At 46.4% G+C, this 23,770-nt stretch overlaps 1 protein-coding gene across 2 annotated transcripts in view; it reads left to right on the top strand.

The window, feature by feature from the left end:
- Positions 1-1,658: 1,658 nt before the first annotated feature.
- The window catches only part of FRMD3 (FERM domain containing 3), a 293,104-nt gene continuing 270,992 nt past the window's right edge, over positions 1,659-23,770 (top strand). Inside the window, exon 1 of one of the 2 annotated variants that reach the window (XM_004449475.5) lies at positions 1,659-2,012. In XM_004449475.5, the coding sequence (XP_004449532.1) occupies positions 1,866-2,012 (147 nt within the window). In that variant the 5' untranslated portion in view covers positions 1,659-1,865. The remainder of the gene's footprint in view (positions 2,013-23,770) is intronic. The other variant, XM_004449476.5, reaches the window with a different exon arrangement.

Here is a 23,770-nt window from a genome sequence, read left to right on the forward strand (position 1 = left end):
ACTGTAACCTGCCCACTGGCCTTGTCTCATCCCAGCTTCTCGGCCACCCTGTGAGAGGGACAGAAAAGCCACAGCTGTGCTCCGTTTTTGAAACTGAGAAGAGAAATGTGGAGACTTTCCCAAGGTCCCCAGGGTTGGTCAGGGGGTGTGTGGAGCAGCAAACCCAGCATTCAATACTGACCTCCCTGACTGAGGGTCCCGAATCTTTGCGGGCCGAGGACGAGCCTCATGGGGGCCCCATGCCATTGTCTAAGTATGCCAAAGCAAAAATCAAGCTATCCACGGTTAAATAAAACGTACTCTATCTACCCATCTCGACAAATTGTGGCAGTCTGGGTCCTGCAGAAGCAGATGCTGAGGCTGAGTTTGGCCTGCAGGGTTTATCAGTGATCAGCTCCGTGAAGAAGCAGGAATAGGCAGAGGGAGAAGTCAAAATGCAATGCAGGCTCACAAGCCTTGAGCAGAGCGGACCGAGGTTAGGTGACATGGCTGGGTCTTCCCCAAACCAAAAGCTGTATCCTCGGACGGGGGGGGGGGGGGGGGGGGGGGGGGGGGGGGAGGGGACACACTCTCTGCAGCTAACATAATAAGTTCTTCTGAGAAAGATAGTGGGGGCAGCACCCAATTGTCCTTCAGGCCAACACACCTTCCTAGGCACAGGGCAGTGGGCAAAGAGTGAGGTGCTTCTCCTCTCACCCCAGGACCTCTCAGCCCCTACATCCAGGCTCTGTCCACCTGCCTCAACAGCCACCCTATGGCCACCCCTTGGCCTGTGGGCACGTCACAGAGGCTTGGGCTACCCAGGGGAAGACAGGGAGACAGGAGGTCCCCGTCTCTCAAAGTCGGGGAGACAGGCAGGGAATCGCAGGGTGCCCAGTACCCAGGGATGGGCACACCTCCTCGGCCCTGTAGCCTCCTCCATCCTGGGCAGCGGGGAGCAGGAGGGGGGCTTCTAAAGGGAGAGGGGCAGGACAGGGATCTCTTGCTGGGGGTTAAGTATGATCTCTCAAAGATCATACTGAAATGCTGGGAAACTATGAGAAATTGCCTACGCGAGGCTCAGTTTCTTAGAAAAAGGGATTGGCTCCCAGTTAATATTAAATAAAACAAAGATGAAAAAATATCGCTGTGAGTACCGGGGATGGATACCATCGGCTGTATTCCTAGTCTAGTTGGGCCAGGAGCCCACGCCACTCGTGCCGGTTACCCTTGGCCCAACACTCCTCTCGGGGGGTCCCTCCCCGCGGGCGCGGGTCAGAACAGCTCTCCGCCCCGCCCCGCGGCCCCCGGGGCCGAGCCTAGGAGGGCGCTGCCCGGCGCGGGTGGGAGTCGGAGCAGGGGCCAGCGCTGCCGGGAATCAGAGCGCTCGCGGCCGCCCGCAACCGGGGGAGGGCGGAGGCGGGGAGGCCGGAGGGAGGCGGCCGGGCCCAGCCTGACGCAGTGGCGGCGGCGGCAGAGCAGGCCACCACCGGGGCGCCGGGGCCACCCTCGCCAGCAGTCCCTCCGCCTCCCGCTCCCGCGGCTCGGCACGCGTGGGAGCGTGCGCGGCGCGCGGCCGCCCGGGGTCGCCGGCTCGGGGCATCCTCGGCGAAGCCAGCCGGGGCGGAGGGAGGCGCACGAGCGCGCGCGGGGGCGGGAGGCGGGGAAGGAGCGGGCGCGGCGGGGGAGGGGGAGGGGAGGACCCGCCCGTGCGCCCCGGCATGTGTGGCCGCAGGCGCCCGACGCCGCCGCTGTCCCCGGGCTGAGAGCCGCGCCCGGGCGCCCGGGACGGTGCGTGCGCCAGTGTGTTGGCGAGTGAGTGTGTCGGCGCGGGCGAGCGCAGCGCCGGCCGAGAGCCTCCCGCTCGCTCCTCCCGGCCGCGGTGCATGTTCGCCTCCTGCCGCTGTGTGCCGAGAGGCAGCAGGACCATGAAGATGATTCACTTTCGGAGCTCCAGCATAAAATCGCTCAGCCAGGAGATGAAATGCACCATCCGGCTGCTGGACGACTCGGAGATCTCCTGCCACATCCAGGTGCGGGCGGCGCGGGGCGCGCGCCGGGCAGGGTGGGGGGCCTTTGCGGGTGGGCGCACGCGGCCAGAAGCGAGGGATCCACTGGCGGAGGGGGGGGAGGTCCCTGCTACAAAGCTAGATTTTGCTTCCTCCGCGCCCTGGCGCCGGGAGCCCTAACCTGGGCTGGGGGCACGGCCCGGGCAGGCGCCAGCAGCGAGCGTCGTTGGCGCCCTGGCCGGTGTGCACGTCTCGCTGCGCCCAGCCTGGGGGACGCGGGGCAGCTGCCTCCGGGGGCGCTCTGACCTCTCAGTCCCCTACCATGACGGGAAATAGGAGCTCCGAGAGCCAAGAGGGGCACCTGCATGCCGCCCACACTCCTTGCTCCCTTCCTCCACGTGGAGAAAGCATGCACCAGCCCGGGTTGCCTGAATTCTCTCTCCCGCGCCCTGGCTCCAGGGGTGTCCACGGCCCCAGGGACCCGCTTTCCGCTCCTTGCCGCCCGCTGCCAGCTTGTGCTTCTCCGTGTGGGGCGGCGGTGAAGTTTCCAGGGAGTGAGAGAGGCCAGGCAGGCTTGGGCTTCAGTCTTCAGGGATGGGGCGTGCGCGAACTGTACTTGCCTCGAAAGGAATCATGTAAAGTCTGAGTGTTTCAGAGGGAGGAAGAGGGCTTGTGAGGCGGGCAGGGAAGGAACCCTGCAGGACCTGGGTGCCCGAAACAAGCGTTCCTGGGAGTTTTAGTGGACATTCGTTCTCGCCCAGGTAGCAAGAGAGGGCGGTGTCTTGGGGGGCAGCCCCATCCTTGGCTACTAAGTGCCTTTGGGCTTGCAGAAGATCTAGCATGAGCTGCAAGGGCGAGTGTGTGTGTGTGTGCGCGCGCGCGTACTTGTGGCGCGCGCGTGTGTAGGCAGGTGTGTGCCCGTCTTCCACGACCCCAAAGATGCTCCGCTCGGTGCGGAGGGGTCGTGTCGGGGCTCAGCACTATTAGCGTCTAACTTTTGAATCTATTTTGTTATTTGCCCCCCGGGATTTCTTCTCACCTACCCGAGTCTTGAAACTCCAGGACTGAGCTGTTTTGAGTTTTTGTTGGTTTATTTTTTAATACTGGCCACACCTCCGCGTTCCGGCGGGAGGTGAGTGGGGGCAGCGTCTCCCAGCGGCAGGAATCCGCTTCTGGGCTGCTTGAATGAAAGGGCTTTCCCTGGCTCTCTTGCCAGTGGGAGTTTGTGAAATGGGGATAGTCCCACGAATTTGTCAGCTGACAGCTGGGCAAGTTTCAAGGCAGGATTATGGTAGCCCATGATCTCCCAAGAAAAGTAGGCTCCCCCTCAAGTTTCCGGAGGATCTTGAATTTCATTCCCAGCTAAGCAGTGCTGCTAAACTTAATAATAAAGAGATTAGCAGGATAGGCAGTTTTTCTGCTGCCGCAAGGGTTGCACAGAAAGGTTTGACCCGTGCTGTCTTGTCATCCAGAGAGAGCCGTTTGTGCACTTTGCTCAGAGTCCTAAAGCGAAGGCACAGGCTGTTTGGCCCGCAGTGAAGATGGAGATGATGGAAGGACCAGGAGCACTGGAGTGAGCCTGCGGAGTGAGGTCTTTGCTCCCACAACCCTCCGCCTGCCCTGAGGCACCTGGAATTGACACTATTGTTTTTTTCGCCCCTCAAGGCCAGTCTTCCTTAGCAGAGGTAAACTTTCCCAAAAGGACCTGTGTTCATTATCTGGTGTTCTGGGAAACAATACATTTAACCAGCCTGGTTAATAACCATTTGGAAAGTTAGCATTTGTATGGTCCAACTGATGCCAAAGAAGTTAAAATGCTGCATTCCAGAATGTTGACTTTGTGTTGCTTAAAATAACAAAAACCCAAACATTTCGTTGTGTGGCACACCTCTTTCTGCCCCCTTCTCTTCCCAAATGGTGATTATCATTTAACCAAGTGAAATGAATTCAGTGATTTTATTTTGATAATTTTGGACCTCATATCACCCAAAAGTATTACAAGTCCAGGAGCTGAAATTTCACTTCTGGGATATCGGGTCACCAAAAAATTTCCTTTCGTTTAGAGCAAGAATGGAAAGGTTTTTTTTTTTTTTATTTTTTTTTAACAATTTGGAGTCACCAGTACATGCCCTGAGAGAATCTATCTGCCTTCCTTCCTTCCTTCTTCCTTGCTTTATTCCCTTCCTCCCATAGAATCGTGACGTTAAAGGGGCACAGGGGCTGTCCTGCACATCCTGTCCCTCACCTGGGCCTGCCTGACTGCAGTAGCAGCCCTGAGTCTGGGGACTGCCTGATTCCGGGGCTGTTGGAGCAGTGCAGCGACCCAACATGTGTTAGTCACCCCATCACTCTAGAGTGCGAGGAGTGCTGCTGGTAGTGCTTAGAATAAGTGGGGAAACTCGAACAGCCATGCTTCATCAGGCTGGGTTCCTTAGTGAGTATGCATGTCAGTTCGAAAGAAAAATGAGCTGCGAAAACAGGTTCCTCTGGCAAAGTTCTGGAGGTGGCTGTAGCTGATGGATTCAAGGGATGTTAGGAAACTTCAGGTTTGTTCTTTGGGACCTTGTGAATGGGTGTAGCTGTCATTTGTCGAGCATCTCTTGTGTGCTGGCCCTTCACACAGGTTACAGCTACCTACGAGTGAGATGGGGATTCTTCCCATCCTGTGGATAGGAAAAGGGAAGCACAAGTGTAGGTGACTTGCCCAAGGCCACATCTCTCTGAAGGGGTTGAGCAGCTTGAGTTCCAAACCAGGATTGTCTGGATTCAAAAGCCTATGTTTGCCTTTGATATATTACCCTATAGTTATGGTGCTTGAACTCTTGGTGAAATGACAGATTCCGGAGGAGGTAAATCCAAGGTGTGGGCTTTGAACCAGGGACTGGTCCAAATGTTAGGAGGCATAATCTGAACCGGCCAGAGTGACCCTTCCTGCCAGTTTGTAAACGTAACGTGTCCAGAGACTGGCAGGAAGGCTGGCATGCCAGAGTTGACGAGAATGCCACATCCGGAAGGTCACTGGGACCATCTCCCTTCTCCCCTTCCCCCATCAAGCCAACATAGTATTTGCTTTCAAGGAAACTCGACTTGTAAATGAGCTGTTAGATTCTACATACCATATTACTGTATTTCAGACTGTAGCACTGCAAATTATGCCTGTGCACCGAAAGATAAAGTCTGAACTAAGCCAGAAGCCAAGGTGGGATTGCCTGGTTGTGCCTTAGTTCGTGGAGTCTGTCAGTGAAGGGACTTGTGTTTTCTTGCTCTTCAGTGTGCCTTCCACAGCGCGGTGGGGCCGTGGCAGAGGGACAGAGTACTCATTCCTCTTGCCTTTCCAGCCCTACCCCAGGATCTTTGCATCTCTCACCAAATTGATGATTTGAAATAGCTTTTGCAAAACAATGGCTTTTAAATTTTTATTAATTTTTAAATATTCCTTTTCCATAATATATAGTTTTGGTGGTGTTTTGGCTAAAGAACCTTTCAAACAACCCAGTCTCCAGTCTTGGCAGCCTGCTAGCTATTTCCAGTGGGAGATGCCAAAAGTCACTGGCTCCTTTTCTTTTTCTGGGTTCTAGGGCTGACTCGGGAAGCCCCATCTTATCATTTAATGGTGTGAGCATGAGCTCCCAAATGTGTATTCTTTACCAAAAGGAGGGTCTGACCGGGAGGGCACTCTGCAGCAGGCTGGGTGAGGAATTCCAAACAGATAGTAAGACGAGAGTAGGTGGTAGAGAGCTCATGCTCTCGAGCTCTACTTCCTTGGGTTTGAACTTTGGGCAAGTCACTTTACCTCTTTGGGCCTCAGTTTCCTCATCTGTAAAGTGGGGATAATAATGGCACAGACTTCTTGGACTTGGGAGGATTAAATGAGAAATATATGTCAAGTGTTTAGTCCATAGAGGAACTGAAAAAATGTTGGCTGCTCTTTTCATAGTACGTATAGGTATTTTGGAGATAATCCCAAGGAGTGGAAAGGCTTTGATTTAGAATCAAATGACTTTAATCCCAAACTCCATCCCTTTCTATTTATGTGAGACCTTAAGTAAATTACTGAGCTTCCCATTCTTCATATATGACATGGATCCAATAATTCCTCAATTGCCAGTTTCCACTGGGTTGTTCAGATGATGTATATTAAAGTATTTTGTAAATGTTAAAACATCACCCAAATGTAGCATACAATTCTAATCAATTTAGTTGGAAAAAAAAAAGATGTGTGTGTGTATGTGTGTGTGTGTGTGTGTGTGTGTAATTTCCATGGTTCCTGAACTTCTTATCTGTTGGAAGGGGAACTGAATGACCACATTCAAGCACACACAAGGGCCCCGTGATTATTCTGCTGGTGACATACACCCTAGGTCCAGCTGAAGCCATACCTTTTCTGCTAATAGGGACACTTCAGGGGAGCCAATGTGGCTCATGGTTGAGCACTGGCTTCCCATATACTAGGTCCTAGGTTCAATCCTTGGCCCCAGTACCTTAAAAAAAAAGAAAAAATAAGGACAATTCAGTGCTTTATCAAACTCATCTAGAATGCCATTCAGAGTCTACACAAATCAGACACAAAAGGAATAGAAGGGGGAGAGAGTTTGTTAAATACTCTGGCCCAGCTCCGATGCTTTTAGCTTTAGATTACATGGACCAGTTCTTTATATTAAGAATATCCTGAAAAAAAGAAGTGTTATTTCAATGGTCTGCTAAGATCTTATCTCTTGATGTCTTCAAAGCAAAGGCAAAGTGTATTGACTGCCGAGAGAATGCAATACTGCTGGACTGTGTATCAGCTCAGATGCTGTTAACTGCATTGTGACAAATTCTAATTCAGACTGGCTTTAACATTAAGGAAATTAACTGGCTCTTATATCCAGAAGTTCCAAGTTAAGGGCTTAATTCAGGGACTGGAGCTCTGTTTCTCTGGGCAACGGAGATGATGCCTTTATCCTCAGACTGGTACTGAGGTGGTTATAACAGTGCCAGTGCTCACATTTTCACAGGACAACCTTCAGGGAAAGTGAGAGTCCACTTCTAGCCCAGTAATCCAAGCAAAGGTCCTAGGGTCATTCTGACCGGATCACCTACAGCACGTGCCCAACCCTGAACCAGTGACTGAGAAGGAGGGCGGGGAGGAGAATGTGCGATTAGGCAACCAGAGCCTGACCCAGAGCGTCAGGGTAGGATCAGCTTCCTTTATGGCATGGGATCTGCCTGGGGTGGGATGAGTGGGGGCAAGTGAGTATCTAATAATCAGGGCTCTCTCCAGAAGGAGGAAGGGGGAAATGGCTGCTAGGAAGATAACCCTCAATAATCACTCTAGATGATTTGTCTAGGTCAGTCTTTCTCAAAGTGTGGTTCTGGGACCCCTGAATGAAACTCTTGTAAGGGTCTATGAGGCACATACTATTTTCAGATAATATTAAGATTTTTGCCTTTTTTGGATAATAATTTTATTGAAATATAAATCACATACTGTACAATTTACTCACTTGAAGTGTACAATTTTAATATATTCCAGAGTTGCTAACCTTCATCACAAATTGAGAATATTTTTATCATTCCCCAAAAGGAACCATTAGTAGTCACCTCCGCCCCCCATTTCTCCCAAACCTTCCAGCCACAGACATCCACTAGTCTACATCCTGTCTCTATAGATGTGTCTATTCTGGATATTTGATATAAGTGGAATCATATAGCAGGTGGTCTTTTGTGATTGACTTCTTTCACTTAGAGAACTGCTTCAAAGTCCATCCATGTTGTAGAATGTATCAGTACTTCATTGCTTTTTATTGCCAAATACTATTCCATTGCACGGATACACCACATTTTTAATATTCATTCATCAGTTGATGAACATTTGGGTTGTTTCCACTTTTTGGCTCTCATGAATAATGTTACTATGAATATTTGTTTACAGAGTTTTGTGTGAACATATGTTTTCAGTTCTCTTGGGTATTTACCTAGGAATGGTATTGCTGCACCATGTGGTAACTCTATGTTTAACCTTTTGAAGAACTAGCAAATTGTTTTCCAAAGCAGCTATACCATTTTACATTACCACCAGCAGTTTATCAGCATTTCAGTTTCTCCATATTCTCACCAACACTTGCTATTACCTGTCTTTTTGATTATTGTTGTGCTTGTAGTATGAATTGGCATCTCATTTTGGCTTTGATTTGCCTCTCCCTCTTGACTAATTATGTTGAGCATTTTTCATGTACTTACTGGTCATTTGTATATCGTTTCTGGAGAAATGATTTTTGGAGAAAGTTTTGGAGAAATCTATTCAGATCCTTTGCCCATTTTTAAAGTGTTTTTTAATCTTTTATTATTGATTTGTAAGAGTTATTCATGTATTCTGGATGCAAGCCCCTTTATTCAATATAAGATTTGCAAATATTTTATCACATTCTCTGGGTTGTCTTTTCACTTTCTTGATGGTGTCCTTTGCAGCATGGAAGTTTTAAATTTTGATGAAGTCCAGTCTATCTATTTTTCCCTTTCATTGCTTGTGGTGTTATATTTAGGGAATTATTGCCTAATCCAAGGACATGAAGATTTATGCTCAAGAGCCATTAGGGCAAGTTTTGCAGCTGAGGTTTTTTTTTTTTTTTTTTTTTTTAAGATTAATTTATTTATTTCTCCCCTACCACCTTGTGGTTTGCACTCACTGTCTGCTTTCTGCCCATCTTCTTTTTTTTAGGAACTGAACCTGGGACCTCTCATATGGGAGGGAGGCACCCAATCATTGAGCCACCTCTGCTCCCTGCTTGTTGTGTCTCTCATTGTATCAGTTTGCTGTCTTGCTTGTCTTTAGGAGGCACTGGGAACTGAACCTGGGACCTCCCATGAGGTAGGCGGGTGCCCAGCTGCTTGATCCACATCTGTTTCTGTGCAGCTGAGGTTTTGAACTTAATTCAGGCTAGGGAGGGGTACATGAGTAAGTGCTTCTCAGTCACTAGTGTTTATGCGAATCTTTCCTGCACTTGTTAAAATCGAATTCTGACTTGGGAAGCCTTTTGGGGAAGGATCTGAGACTCAGTATTTCTAACAGGCTTCCAGGTGGAGCTGATGCTGTTTGTCTGCGGACCACAGTTGAGCAGAAAGGCATTCATGGAATGAATCTGTCACAATAATAATATTCTTATTTTTCATATAATAAACTTCATTTTTAAAGAAGTTTTAGATTACAGAAAAGTTATGTCAAAAGTATAGGGGATTCACATATACTGTAACCCCTCTCCCACATTTTCCACTATTAATAACATCTTACATTAGTGTGTACATTCGTTATAATTGATGAACTAATATTGAGATCTTGCTACTAACCCAGGTATACAGTTTACATTATGATTTACACTTTGTACCATATAGTTTTATAGGTTTTGACAAAACATATAATGGCTTATATCTGTCATTGCAGTATCATGCAGAAGAATTCCAATGCCCTTAAAATGCCCTATGCTCCATCTATTCCTTCCTCCCACTCCCCTCACCTGTGGTAACAAATATCTTTATATTAATATCACACATTCTTCTGTTACTACAATAACACTCCCCTCTTATGTTTTCTCATTCCTCAATCCTGAGGATTTTGGGATGGTGATGCCTGCTCTGCTTCAGACTGAGAGGAAGCTTAGATCTTATGGGGCAGATGGAAGGAACTATTTTGCTTGCAGTTGTGATACTCTTTGCTTTTCAGGATGGATGTTGTCCATGATCATCATTTTTTTAGTTGTCCTGGGTGAGTTTGGTGAACTGGAGAGTGGGTGTTGGCTGCAACTCTTCTGACATTTAGGGCTCAACTGGCATATGAACAGACCAAAGACTTAAGTCTCTGGGACATATATTTAATGGGCATAGTGCTATTTATATGTTCAAAGAAAAGGGGATTGAAGATATGTGTAGGGAAATTGTAGATGAGTCTAACTCTGTTACATTGGGGAAATAGGTTATCATATATTCCAATGTAAGCCCCACTGATAGGGTGCTGATTTCATGGGGTTGTATGCCTTGCTTATAGGGTCTAGATGTCTCTAGAGCCCTCGGGAGCATCGCTGTTTGAGGCTTTGTTCACAGTGACAGTAAGATTCACCTGAGATGTACATAAGTGTAACTGCTGGAATATCAACCCAACTCACTTTGAAATTTCTTATCTGTAAAAACTCTTTTGTCTTTAATGTTTACCCCTCTTGGTCAAGGTCTTCTTCCAAATGCATCATTGGTTGGCACTTGGTAAGAATCCCTTGATACCCGGGAGGCTCATCCCTGGGAGTCATGTCCCATGCCAGGTGGTAGAGGGGAGGTAATGAGTTTATTGCTGAGTTTTGGCTTAAAGAGAGGCCACATGTGAGTAACAAGGAAGCTTGCAGGAGGTAACTTTTATGCAATAGTTATTAGGCTAAGTTCAATTTTATGAGAGTGAAGGTCAGAAGTACAAACATTTAGCATTTATATAGAAGGTTTGGTGTATTGTCTGTTCTCTTTTTCTTTTTTATTTCTTTTTATTTATTATTATTATTTTTTATCCCCCTCCTTGCAGCTTTTTGCTTGCTGTCTGCTCTCTCTGTCCATTCACTGTGCGTTCTGTGTCTGTATTTATTATTTTTATTTATTTCCCCTCCCTCCTTGTAACTTGCTTGCTGTCTGTTCTCTGTGTTCATTCACTGTGCACGTTTCTGTGTTTTTGCTTGTCTCCCTTTTTTGTTGTGTCACCTTGTTGAGTTGGCTCTCTGGGGTGCCTGGGCTGGCAGCTCTCTGCAGTGTGCGGGTGAGCCTGCCTTCACAAGGAGGTCCTGGGATGTGAACCCAGTACCTCCCATATGGTAGATGGGAACCCAACTGATTGAGCCATAGCCGCCTCCCTGGTCTGTTTTCTTTTTATTAGGCACTGCCTGTGTTCTCTAGAGCTTTCTGCCACTCAATCTAAGAACATAGCAGGACTCCCCAGGATGGGGATTTAATATTTTGTTGTTTAATAATAATATTCTTAATATTCTTTTTTGGCCCTTCTTTCCCTCTATAGTGCCTCACCCAGACTATTTCCCTCTAAATGTTTAACAAATGTTTGAGTGAGTGAATAAGTGAATAAATAAATCCATTCAGGGCTGTCTATTGTAGGTAGACTGAAGAGCTGATTAGACTCTGATGCTGGGGATGAAATGATCCTTTTTTGACTCCCAGCCCCAATCAAATCAGGAGATTGTTTTTCCATCAGGATTTCCTATGATGGCAAATCTGATGAAATGTTCAGTGTCTGTGAGAACAAATGAGGGCTAGGGTTAGCAAGAGCCTTCTCATCCCTCTGGGCCACACTTTGCACTCTTGCTTTCCTGTGCATTGGACTCTGGGTGGCATCACAGATGAATTCTGCCCACATCTCGGCACAAACATGTCATTATGTATAAGTCATCAGTGACTCTAAACCCCAAGAAGCATGGGGACCCAGCTGTTCTCACCTGCAGACATTACCCCAAGGGACAGTGACTCTGGAGGATAGTGCAAAATGCATTCTAGGTGTAACATAAGCTCTGGAACTGTTTGGTTTGTTGGCCTTCCCCAAGGATACAGGAAGGGAATGAGAGGACCACTTTAGGAAAAAAAAATGAAGCTCATTTTAACCCAGAAGAGTATTGTCTGAGTCACACAATTCTGTTTTTCAAAAGTGAATTATGGGAAGCCAACTTGGCCCAATGGATAGGACATCCTCCTACCACATGGGAGGTCTGCGGTTCAAACCCCGGGCCTCCTTGACCCGTGTGGAGCTGGCCCATGCGCAGTGCTGATGCGCGCAAGGAGTGCTGTGCCCTGCCATGCAGAGGTGTCCCCTACGTAGGGGAGCCCTATACGCAAGGAGTGCACCCTGTAAGGAGAGCCTCCCAGCGCGAAAGAAAATGCAGCCTGACCAAGAATGGCACTGCACACACGGAGAGCTGACACAAGATGACGCAACAAAAAAGAAACACAGATTCCCGGCGCCGCTGCTAAGAATAGAAGCAGTCACAGAAGAACACACAACAAATGGACACAGAGAGCAGACAACTGGGGTTGGGGGGCGGTGGGAAGGGGAGAGAAAAAATAAAAAAATAAATCTTAAAAAAAAAGTGAATTAGTAAACTTTTTTGAAGGCACATCGCTCTTATCCTATGAATATTAAAGATTTTCTGTGCCTAGCACAGAGCTGGGAACTAGAGATAACAAGAAAAAGTAAAATCAGCCACCAAGAGGCTGATAAAGACAGACAAGTAAGATAATGACGTGAAGACAAAATAAGTGTTGAGACAGGTTTGTTCAGGTGGAGGACCAAGAGGAAGCTCTGTATCAGATGTGGGGCACCAGTAGATGTCTCCGGTGTAGCTGAAACTTGATTAAGAGTTGTAGGACACATGGAAATCAACTGTGGCAGATGTAAGAGGCATTCCAAGCAGTGTCAGCAGGTATAAAACCCTGGGTGTGGAAGAGTAGGACTGGATATGGGGTTTTAGGAAGGGGGAATCTGGAATTAGTCCCAGATGGTTGGTTTGGGTGACAGGGGTATTGATGAGGCCACTCACCAGCAGACACAGGACTGGCCCCATGATTTATGGGGCCCGTGTACAGAATAGAAAATGGGGGACCTCTTGTTTAAAGAGTTAAGAAACTCAAAATGAAGACAGCAGACCATTCAACAAAGCATGGGGCTCTTCTAAGCATACCGATGAATCTGGGCCCTGAGAAAATAGAATGAAGGAGAAGCTGGTTGGGGGAGGAGATGATGAATTCTGTCCTGGGCATGTTGATTTTGAGGTGTCCGTAGGGCATCTGCGTGGAGAATGCCCAGTAGACAGTTGGCTACTAGAAGTGAAAGTCAACAGAGAGGTCTAGCTTGGAGACCCAGTTGGGGGTGGGGTGGGGCGCATTTGTGTTCATGCAAGTGGTGGTAGAACCAGGTGATATGAATGATCCAGTTTCCTTCATTGTTTGTATTTCTGCTTGGGACACCCTTGGTAAATCAAACCAATGGATTTTGAGTTCTGAAACGCTTTCCAAGGGCACGTGGTCAGTTTTCCATTGTTAGGCAGCTTGGTCCTGAGCAAGAGATGGTCTCCCTTTTCTTCTGCAAATAGGGCAGCCCTTCAGGGTTATCAGTGGGAAAGCATTTTCCTATCCTTAATCCTCATGTCCTAGCATGGAGTAGCAAAGGAAAAAAGGCTCCTGTCAGCTTTAAAATGAGTTCCAAAGCACAGGATTTTCAGTCTAGGTCAGTTATCCTAGAACACAACCATTAAATAGATAATACATTGGTTAATATATAACTGTGGTACAAAATTAAAATAACTGTGTTGTATGAGGAGCAGCTTTGCAAGTTATGCTGCAACAATTTATCCTTTCTTTAATATTTATTTATATCTCACCTATCCCCTACAGTAAATTTTGTTTTCTACTTAGTTTCCAAGGGATTATTGCGAATATTAATTAAAATGAATTCATGTTCTGAAAAATCCCTTAGAGAAATAGTTCTAATATTAGTCACTTAATGGCCTGGATCTTAGACATAAAATAGAGTTTGTCTGAATATATTTCATTATGCTAAGGTTTGAAACATGAATATTCTGTGGCAAGGGAAAGCAATAAGCATGTTAACCAATCAGGATTTGGTTTATTATGTCTCATCTCAGAAGCCTTAAAGCTCTAGGCCTTGGTGATAAACATTGGTCCTGAAAGGATCAACTGAACCAGAGCTTTTGCATTTAAAATGTGAACTTTCAACCACAATTGCTTTACTAATGAATGTGCCCACTGTTTTGAAAATAATGCTAATCCTTGGGATCTGTATCTGTATGATAGGTGGTAGTGGGTATTTCTTGGATTGTTTAACAGCAACTTTTTTTCTTTACTTGTATTTCTCTAAATGTCATTGAGTAGTATAAAAAAATGTGTATTAGCCAGGCGATTAAATTGAGATCCAGAGATGTAACATGATTTGCCTAAGGACTTACCTATGTAGCAAAATTAAGATGGGATAGCTATGGTGTTTTATTTCCGGTTTGCTCCTAGTCCACTCATAATTACTATTATTTTGTTTTAGAATTTTCCTTGGTAGTCTAGGTGATGGAATCCTTTCCCACGGACAGTCTTTTAATAGCACAAGGAGAAAAGCACTGACCACATTTCTGGGTAAAGAAAGCAGATGCTGTCTTAGGACTGTCATCCAAGGACATACTTTTAGTTCTTCCCTACTTTCTTTTAGTCAGTGTGGGGCTGAATGTACATCCAAGCAAAAATTATCATCAGCTTACCATGAATTTCTGAATATTTGTCATTTAATCTAATTAGATAATTGAAAGATATCTCCCTTTTCCTTTTGTATGTTTGGCTTGGGTCAGACATTGCTTGTAAATTTCAAATTAATGCTGTAGAAATTACAAAAAAAAAAAGGATGGGTGATGTCAGTAGAATTCTCTGTCTTCTAAGACGGTTTATGTTCTAGTTTTGAGATTGGCTCTGGAATGGAATTGTTAGCAATCCCAGACCATGGTATTTTGGTTTGAGGAGCTCTAGAAAAATACAAAAACAAAATGGTCTTTGGTTAGGCACCAGCTGCATCCATGTTAAGATCTCTGTTTTGAAGGCTCCAGCATATGAGTGATAAAATCTCCTGAGTCACGCAGAAAAACACTTGAGGTTTTTTCCTATCACCTGGAGCCTTTTCAAGGATACCTTCACCTCCTGTGTTTTCAAACCTTGAAGGAGATGTCTTTCTGTTGGAGGTCATCAGTGCACTGGGGAGCCACCTCAGGTGACATTGTTTGTCTCTTGGTTTGGAGACGGAGTTTTTCTACCAGGTGTAGACGGAATCTTGTTGGTTCAGTGCTGATTAAAAGGAGAAAAAAGGAGGAAAAGTTGTACAGGAATTCAAGGGCAGCCACGAAGTCTGAGTTTGCAGCGCCAGCAGCAGTGTGGTAATTTGAGAATAGCAAATTAGAAGAACAAAGCAGATTTTAATCATATGCCACAGAGAAGAAGGTGGTTTAGGTTTATCTCCAAATTGTATCTCCATTAGAGAAAGGGAAGCATTTAATGCTATTATCCAATATGTATTGTTAAAGATTCCCTTTCTTTCCCCTAACCTTTCTTTAGTACACTCACTGGTTGGGAAATGCCGGCCTTTTTCTCACTTTCTGGGTGTTATTGGAAATGAAGTAGGGGGAGAGACAGAGAAAGAGAGAGGAAGGGAGGAAGAAAGGGTAGGAAGGAGGGAGGGAGGGGGATTAGATACATATTGAGGTCAAGGTCTTTACCCTCAGGAGATTTTAGTCTTTCTCAAAGACTTAAGGATACGCAGAAAATGTCTCCTCTCACCTTTCCGTCTGTCCGTTCATCCATCCATCCATTCATCCACCCACCCACCCATTTTCCCATCCATTCATCCATCCGTCCATCCATCCATCCACCTGTCCAAACATCCATCCATCTATCATCCATCTATCCAGCAAACATTTACTGAGCAACTCTGTTGGGTACTGTTGTTATGGGTACAAAAGATGCAAAGATAGGTAAGGCTATGGCTCCTGCTGGTCTTGTAGAGGAGACAGACAGACACATAACCAGATTCAAGTGGCATTACTGTGATAGAAGACACCAGGGTTTTATTAGAGCACCCAGAGCAGATGGTAGTAGAGCCAAAGTGTGGCCTCAGGGAAGACCGAACAGCACTTTAATCTCTAGTCACTCCAAAAATGATATTCTTTAAAATGGATCATTGATATTTTCTTTTTTTTTAAAGGTTTATTTATTTATTTATTTATTTTTTCTCTCCCCTCCCTCCCCCACCCCCAGTTGTCTGCTCTCTGTGTCCATTTGCTGTGTGTTCTTCTGTGACCGCTTCTATCCTTATCAGCGGCACCGGAAATGTCTTTTTGTTGCGTCATCTTGTTGTGTCAGCTCTCCATGTGTGTGGTGCCATTCTTGGGCAGGCTGCATTTTCTTTCGCTCTGGGCGGCTCTCCTTATGGGGCGCACTTCTTGCACGTGGGGCTCCCCTACGCGGGGGACACCCCTGCGTGGCAGGGCACTCCTTGTGCACATCAGCACTGCGCGTGGGCCAGCTCCACACGGGTCAAGGAGGCCCGGGGTTTGAACTGCGGGCCTCCCATGTGGTAGGTGGACGCCCTATCCATTGGGCCAAGTCTACTTCCCTGATATTTTCTTAATCATATGTGAATGTGAATAAGATCATTTTTAAGGAATTACTATTTTTATTGCAAATATCTTAGAAAAAACCATACCTTGCTATAAAATGTAGTTTCAAGAAAATCATCTAACACCATCCCCCCCCGCCCCACGTTTCCTATCAGATTTTTACTCTCAATCTTTCCTATGTGGAAATTCTGGAGCAGCCACTGGGGATTCCTAATCCAACCTTTGAAAGGTCAGGGAAGTCTTTCTGCAGTAGGCAGTGTCTGAGATGAGTTTTAAAGAATGTGTAGGTGTTGTTTGGCTAATGATTTGGGGGAGTGTGTTGGGGAGGGGTGCAGTTAGATAAAGAGGGGCATTATAGCAGAATGTGGAGCTTTGGCAAAGCCATGTTGTTTGTGGGACAACAAGGAATGCATTATATAGACGATTGCTTTATTGCTTTTCTGTGGAATTTATCTCAGAATTGAGTTGACCTCAAGCCCCCTCCTATTTTTTGGAATCTGGGGAGTTCTCTAAAAGATGAGATGTGAGCTGGCCTTACCCCATTTCCATTTATAAATACTGTCAATTTCTATACATTGTTTCTATCAAAGTACTATCTTGAAATACTTAAATTTTATTGGTATGTGAGTTTTACTTCCCTGATTACTTCAACTCTCCTGCCTGTTGAGGCAACCTTCTTCACAGAGCAGCAAGTAACGCTCACTTCTGAATGCTCTGATATGGTTTGCGCCTTCTTCACTTACATCCACTCCCCTTGAGAAGCTCATTACCTCCCTTACTGAATCCACTGAATGCTTCTTCATCTTACAGGATTCCTCTACAAACTCCCTGATTTCCTCCTTCTATAATCCATCTTGTCCTGGTCTCCTAGGTCACAGTAGTCTCTTGGATTATTTCTGGCCCCACTTTTTACATTTTGCAAGCTATTTCTGAAACATTAAATGTTGAAACTCCTCAGAACTCAGTCCCAGCCCTTCCTTTACTTCTGTCTTTCTGCCTAGGCAATATCTTCCAATCCTTTGACCTCGTTTATCATCTATGTTAACAGGACTTAACATTTCCAGTCCAAATCTCACACCCGAGTTCCAGATCTGAACATAAATTCTACTCTGAAACTCTCAGCGTTTTCTCATCAGTAACTTAAATGGACTCATCATCTTTTGGAAATCTTGCTCTTCTTTAATAATCCAGACCTGATTGAATGAATATACTTGTCACCTAGGGAGCTTTGGAACTATTCTTCAGTCTAAATATTGATATTTCTAAGAGAGATTTTCAGTCTCCAAAAGTGAAATAAATCTAGATTATATATGCAAAATTTAAAAAATGCATTATACATTTATATGTCAACAGAGAAGTCCATAATAAGCAGCGGGGAGTTGGTTGGCAATTACCTGCTTGGACTATGAAGACAACAGAGTGGACATAGGATGTCTAGATGACAAGTCAGCCACCATTTATTAAGCAGTAATTGAGACAAGCCCATTGAGGTGTGATTTATATGGGCCAAAATGACCTGGAGACTTGTTTGTAAGGCTATTGAACACTTTCAGAGCTAGAGGTAAGATGGGTTGGATTTGTTACCTTGGGTTCTGAAAAGTATCACCCTAAGGGTCTTTGGAGCTTGCAACTCCTTAGTTAAGGTTTTAGACTTCTACATGCTGTTGGGGCGACCCCAGCGATGAAGCAATCCTTTCTTAATTATAGACCAGGGAATTGGGGGAACTTTCCAAGGTAACAGCCCCCCCCCCACTCCCCTGGCAGAGTAGTCCAGAGCTCAGCCCAAGGACTGATGTAAGTAGTTGTAGGGTCTCCAGGAAATGTGTCGAACAGAGGAAGAAAGAATTGAAAAAGGCCTCTCGAAGCCCTTGAGATAAATGCTGTCCAGTCCAACTTTTGCCATGATGGAAATGTTCTCATCTGTGCTGTCCGATATGGCAGCCAACAGCATCTTGTGGCTATTGGGCTCTTGAAATGTGACTAGTGTAACCGAGGAACTGAATTTTCAAAGTTATGTAATTTTAATAAATTTAAATTTAAATAGCTGCTTTTGCTAGCGGCCACCGGATTGGACAGTTCAGCATTAGCCTCTTCACAGCGGTTAGCTCTGGAAGGAGAGTGGAATGGAAACTTTCCTCTTTGCTTTGTGTACTTCTACACTATTTGAGCCTTTGGAAGGTGTGTGTTATTTTTGTAATTTTAAAGTAGAACATTTTTAGAGAAATATGTGTGTCTTTATTCCCAGAGAGGATGGGGAGAGTTGTAAAGGATTTTAGATTTTTAGTCCTATACCTGCATTTTTTCCCCTCATGGAGCATCTGGAGTCCAGGGAAGGGAAGGGACTCACTTAAGCTGGTGAGTGACGGAGGGGATTGCGCCCTGGGCCTCTGGATTCCCATTTTCTTGTTCTTTCCACCTCCTGGTAAGACGCTGTTCACGTATGCTTGGTTCATGTTGCTATGTTTTCTCTTTTTACCTAGAAATAAATGATACAAATTTTATGCATGATATTTCTGTGAACCTACAACTTCTCTAACAAAAAAAGTAATAATGAAAAAAAGATTTAGAAGGAAATTAACAGCTAAAACTTTAGTTATTCATAAATAAACAGTATCTCTCAAGCCTGCGGGTTTTTTTTTTTTTACCATTTGTTTTGGAGAGAATATCTTTTCTCTTCAATTATTTTTCTAAAAGCACATGGCACAAATTCAAATACAAAAGATTACCCAATGACAGACAAACCATCCTCCCACGTCCGACCCCGAGACCTACTCCTCTGAGGCCACTGCAGGTTATTTTTTCAGTGTATCCTCCCACAATTTTTTTTTTTTTTCCTTCCAAACCTGTTGGAGCACACTTTGGATCTCTGTTTCCTGAAGCTCCTCTGCTCTTTCTGGCGGGTTTGCGCTTGTGCTGGGTGGATGCTCATCACCTCCCAGTTTGCTGTGTCTCCCGTGGCCCCTGCTTGCGAGCGTGTGGAGTAAAGGAAGATCCTCCCGTGCTCTCCCCCTTTCTAGGCTCATCTCCGTGTTGCACAGCCTTGGAGTGTCTTCCAAGGGCACCTTTGCCCCCAAGGTTCCTGCTTAAAATTCGGCTCTCTCAGTAGTGTGAAGAGCAGTGGGAAACACCGAAGACATCTGCCGGGTGAGATTCCTTCCTAGAATGGTGACTGTGAGATCCCACGCGGGGGCCTGGTCTCCGCAGACACAGAGTGAAGGTCGGGGATACACTCGGGAAGGATGTGACCGTCACCCCAGAGGGTGGAATCGGGGGCATAGCCCGGTGGCTGCTCTCACCCCTGTTTGCAGGAGAGTTTGGGAAAGTCCTTCTCATTTCTCCAGCCAGTCAACTGGTCAGCTAGGAAGCAAGTATTTTACTTATTAAACCAACGCATTTACGTGTCCTGTCACATGCACCGATTCATCCCTCTAAAATGGTGTTCCCGGCCACCCTCCACCACATTCCCATGACGTTTAAAAATATATATATGCATAAAAAAACATTTTATGTAATAAGAAGTAAAAGTCCTTGTCCAGCCATCCTGGTGGGGGCATCAGTCTTTCTGTCTCTCCTCCAGGTCACTCAAATTCATGGGGAAGAAAGGACAGGAGACCCAAGCCTGAAGTTATAAATAATAGGAAAGGAAAGGAAAGATTTCCATCTCCGTTGGTGGGTAGAGGAGAGGATGGGCAGGCAAGACGGGTGGGCATGGGCCTGGTGGGAGCAAGGACCCCTCTCCCATCTGCTGGAACCTGCCCTGCCCGCTTTGAGGCCCCTCCCTGTTCAAGGTACTCGGCAGGTGTTCCCCTGCTCCCCTGGGGAGAACGGGGATGGGGGGTGCTGGGAGGGGTCCGAGGTGCTGGGGGAAGAGCCACCGTCCCTCTTTCCTCCAGAGGACGCTCTTCACTTCCCCGAGGGGTGGAAGGGCTGCTGCTGGGAGAGCTGAGGTTGAACCTGGGGGTGTCTGATGTAGGCGTGGGGCGAGGGTGTGGAAGCTGAGTGCCAGCACCCCGCCCTCACTGGGGCACCATCAGGGGCTCTGGGAGGGTGCAGCAGCGTCAGCTGGGGCGGGTGGGGGGCTCCAGGGAAGGGGAGGATCTGCTGTGATTCCAGGTAGGACGTAGGCCATGTGGGTGAAGCCTGGGACGGCCGCCGGCGGACGTGGATGGAATACCGTGACACTTTTTGCATCACACTTATGGCTGTTTATTAACTTGACTCATTTGTGGGGCTGTTTGTTGTCTGTCTTCCCCACTAGACTGGAAGCTCCATGAGGGCAGGGATACTGAGGCATCCCAGTGTCTAGAACTGTGCCTGGAATCGCCATAGGTGCCTCCGTAGAAATGTTGGTTAACTAAAGAATAATAAACCCTTCACCAAGTAATAATAACAATAACGTCGGTGATCACTGACATTTGTTGAGCGCTTAACCGGGTGCCGGCCCCTGTGCTTGTCACTTCTCTTCTCATTTGACCCTCAGAAGCAACCCTATGATGAGGGACTTAATATCCCTAGATTACAGGTGAGGAAAATGAGCCACAGAGACGGTGGGTGTCCTGCTCTGAGGCACACAGCTGGCAAGTGGCGGGTTGAAATTTGAACCCAGGAACCCAGGTCTGTCTGAGACCTTAACAAGTAATGACCTCAGCTGTAATCCCTAGAAATGTCAACCCCTGGGGCAGTAACTTCGGAAAGGAGCCCTGCAAAAGCAGCAGGTGTCTGCCTTCCAGGTGAGGTTGGGTGCTTGGAAGTAGATGTGGTACCTGCCCTTTGGGGTTTAGGTGGCAGCTCCCACTCAGCTCTGTCAATGGCCCCGTCAGCAGTGGCTTCATCCCTGAACCGGATTCGCTGTAGATATTCTGAGCAGCTGTGAATTATTTAAGTGCTGAGGCAGAAACGCTTCCTCGCCTTGAATCCTAACTGAAAACTGTGCATGAAGCCAAAAGCAAGAGGGTCAGCAGCTCTTTGTTTTGTCTGTTCATGAATGGCGGAGAAAGCATGCACCCCTCCAGCAAGCAGTGGTTTGCTTTCCTGGCTTTCCAAAAGGCCCCTCAGTGCTTGTCAGCATTTTTATTGTTAATTTCATGTATTTCACAACATACCTGAGAGCCCTTCTCTCCATTCTGGATGCCTGGAGAGTGCTCGGTTTTATCCGTTTTCCTACCAGGCTGAGAGCAGTAAGGGCGTAGTCAGCTGTCTCCCCCAGGTCCCTGCTTCTCTGGGCCAGCTCTCGATCCCACAGCTGCGCCTCCTCCTTGACTGTAGGCAATTTGGGGATTGACTGAGCCTGTTACTAGGAACTTGTACAGCACATCATATTCTGTAAAACACCTCCGATCCAGTCTTACTGGTCATCTCCTAGGCAGGGGAGGAGGCGACCTGGCAGAATCTACCAACCCCTGGTCTTAGTCTAGTGACTGAGCCCTGGCCAGGGTGGAAACTTTTAAGAGGGACCAAGTGCATTTTCTTAGTGAGGGATGGTGCTACTCAGGGTCTCTCAGTGGGATCCTCCCAAATCTTTTTTTTTTTAAACAGACATATTGTGATATGATTCATATATTGTACAATTCCCCCATTTAATTACCCAATTCCCCCATTTAAAGTATGCAATTCATTGGTTTTGCTACATTCACAGAGTTGTGGTTCCATCTCCAAAGTCAATTTCATAAAATTTCCATCAGCTCGAAAAGAAATTCCATCCTCCTTGGCCATCACCTCCCAATACCTCCATCCTCCCAGCCCAGGCAGCCATTAATCTGCTTCCTGTCTCTATAGATTTGCCTATTCTGGACATTTCATATAAATGGAATCATATGATACATGGCCTTTTGTGCCTGGCTTCTTTCACTTATCCGAATGCTTTTGAGGTTCATCCATGGTGCAGCATGCAGAGCTTCATTCCTCTTTTTGACTGAATGCTACTTCATGGGCTGGGCATACCACATTTTGTTTATCCATTCATCAGCTGATGGATATTTGGGTGGTGTCTACTTTTTGACTGAGTAATGCTGCTGTGGAAATTCATGTACAAGTTGTTGTGTGAACATATGCTTTCATTCATGTAGGAGTAGAATTGCTGGGTTATATGGTAGCTTTATGTTTAACTTTTTGAGAATCTTCTCAAAAATGGCTGCCCCATTTCACATTCCCACAGCAGTGCATGAGCCGCGTTCCGGTTTCTCCACACCCATGCCAATAATACTTACTATTCTCTGGTTTTTGATTATAGCCGTCCCAGTGGGTGTGGAGTTGTACCTCTTTGTGGGTTGGATATGAATTTCCCTGATGGCTCCCTCCCTCATCTTGCCTGTCACCTTTCTCCTCAGGCGGCTGGACTGTCTCCTGGGGGTTGACATTTGAACAAGTGAGGAGAACACAGCAGTTTCAGAAGCCCTCCTTTCCGCAGGCAGCCTCACGTCTAGGGGTACCCAGCACGCTGGAGCCTTTTCAGTCTGTCAGGCTGGGGGATCCACCAGCAAAACCACTGCCAAGATTCCACTCTTTAGCTACCCTCAGAGTTGGCCTTCTGCTTTACTCTTGCCAGTTTAAATTAATCACATGACCCGCAAGAAAAAAATAAAGTTTTAGAGACAAATGAGTTGATATGGTAAGAGTCTTCCAAAAAGAGTCGGGAGGTCATCAGAAGGATCGTGCTTACGCACTCCTCAGCAGGACTCCAGAAAAAGCCAAAGTAGATACATCCCTAGGTACTGGTTCTCCTGAAGGCTACGGAAATCCACAGGGTCATGGCAGATGGATTTGGAGTTCTGTGCCATGGCAGAGGGCCCTACTTTGGGACTTGTGCTCCTGAGTGTGACGGAGCTGGACTCAGATGTGACTTTTCTACACATGCCTCTTCTGTCACTTTCACTGAACCTGTGGTTGGCACTAGGGATGGTCCATACTCAGAAGACTTGCATCTCTGGACTGCCCATGTCCCAGCTGGGCCCTGAGCCTCAGCAGAGTAGTAGCTTCTACTCTTTGGTTCATTGGTCTTACCCAGGTCAGCTAACAGGGAGGTGAAGATGGTCAACCACCACACCAGGGAATCAAGAGTGCCTACAACTATAAGCAGAGGAATTGCATCCATCATCCATGTGGAATCTAAACCCCCTCTTGATCTAGAGGTGGAGGGAACATCGCCATCCCAGTGTCCACAGAATGGAGGAATAAAATATGAACTAGAGTGGACTTACTGATATTCTACTATAAAACTATTGTGATGAGTAATAGAAAAAATTTTAGCATCGAGGTGGAGAAAGAGGCCACAGTAGTTGCTGAGGGTAGGGAAAGGGTAGAAGAGATGTGATGTGGGGACATTCTTGGGATTTTGAGTTGTCCTTAATGATATTGCAGGGTCAGATGCTGGACTTTATTTATTTATTTTTTTGTCTTTATTTTTTAAATATTACATTAAAAAAATATGAGGTCCCCATATACCCCCTACTCCCCTCACCCGACTCCTCCCCCCATAACAACAATCTCCTCTATCATCATGAAACACTCATTGCATTTGGTGAATACATCTCTGAGCACCGCTGCACCTCATGGTCAGTGGTCCATATCATAGCCCTCACTCTCTCACATTCCACCCAATGGGCCATC

The sequence above is a fragment of the Dasypus novemcinctus genome, chromosome 8 (assembly GCF_030445035.2).
Source record: "Dasypus novemcinctus isolate mDasNov1 chromosome 8, mDasNov1.1.hap2, whole genome shotgun sequence".
In the NCBI taxonomy this organism is placed as follows: Eukaryota; Metazoa; Chordata; class Mammalia; order Cingulata; family Dasypodidae; genus Dasypus; species Dasypus novemcinctus.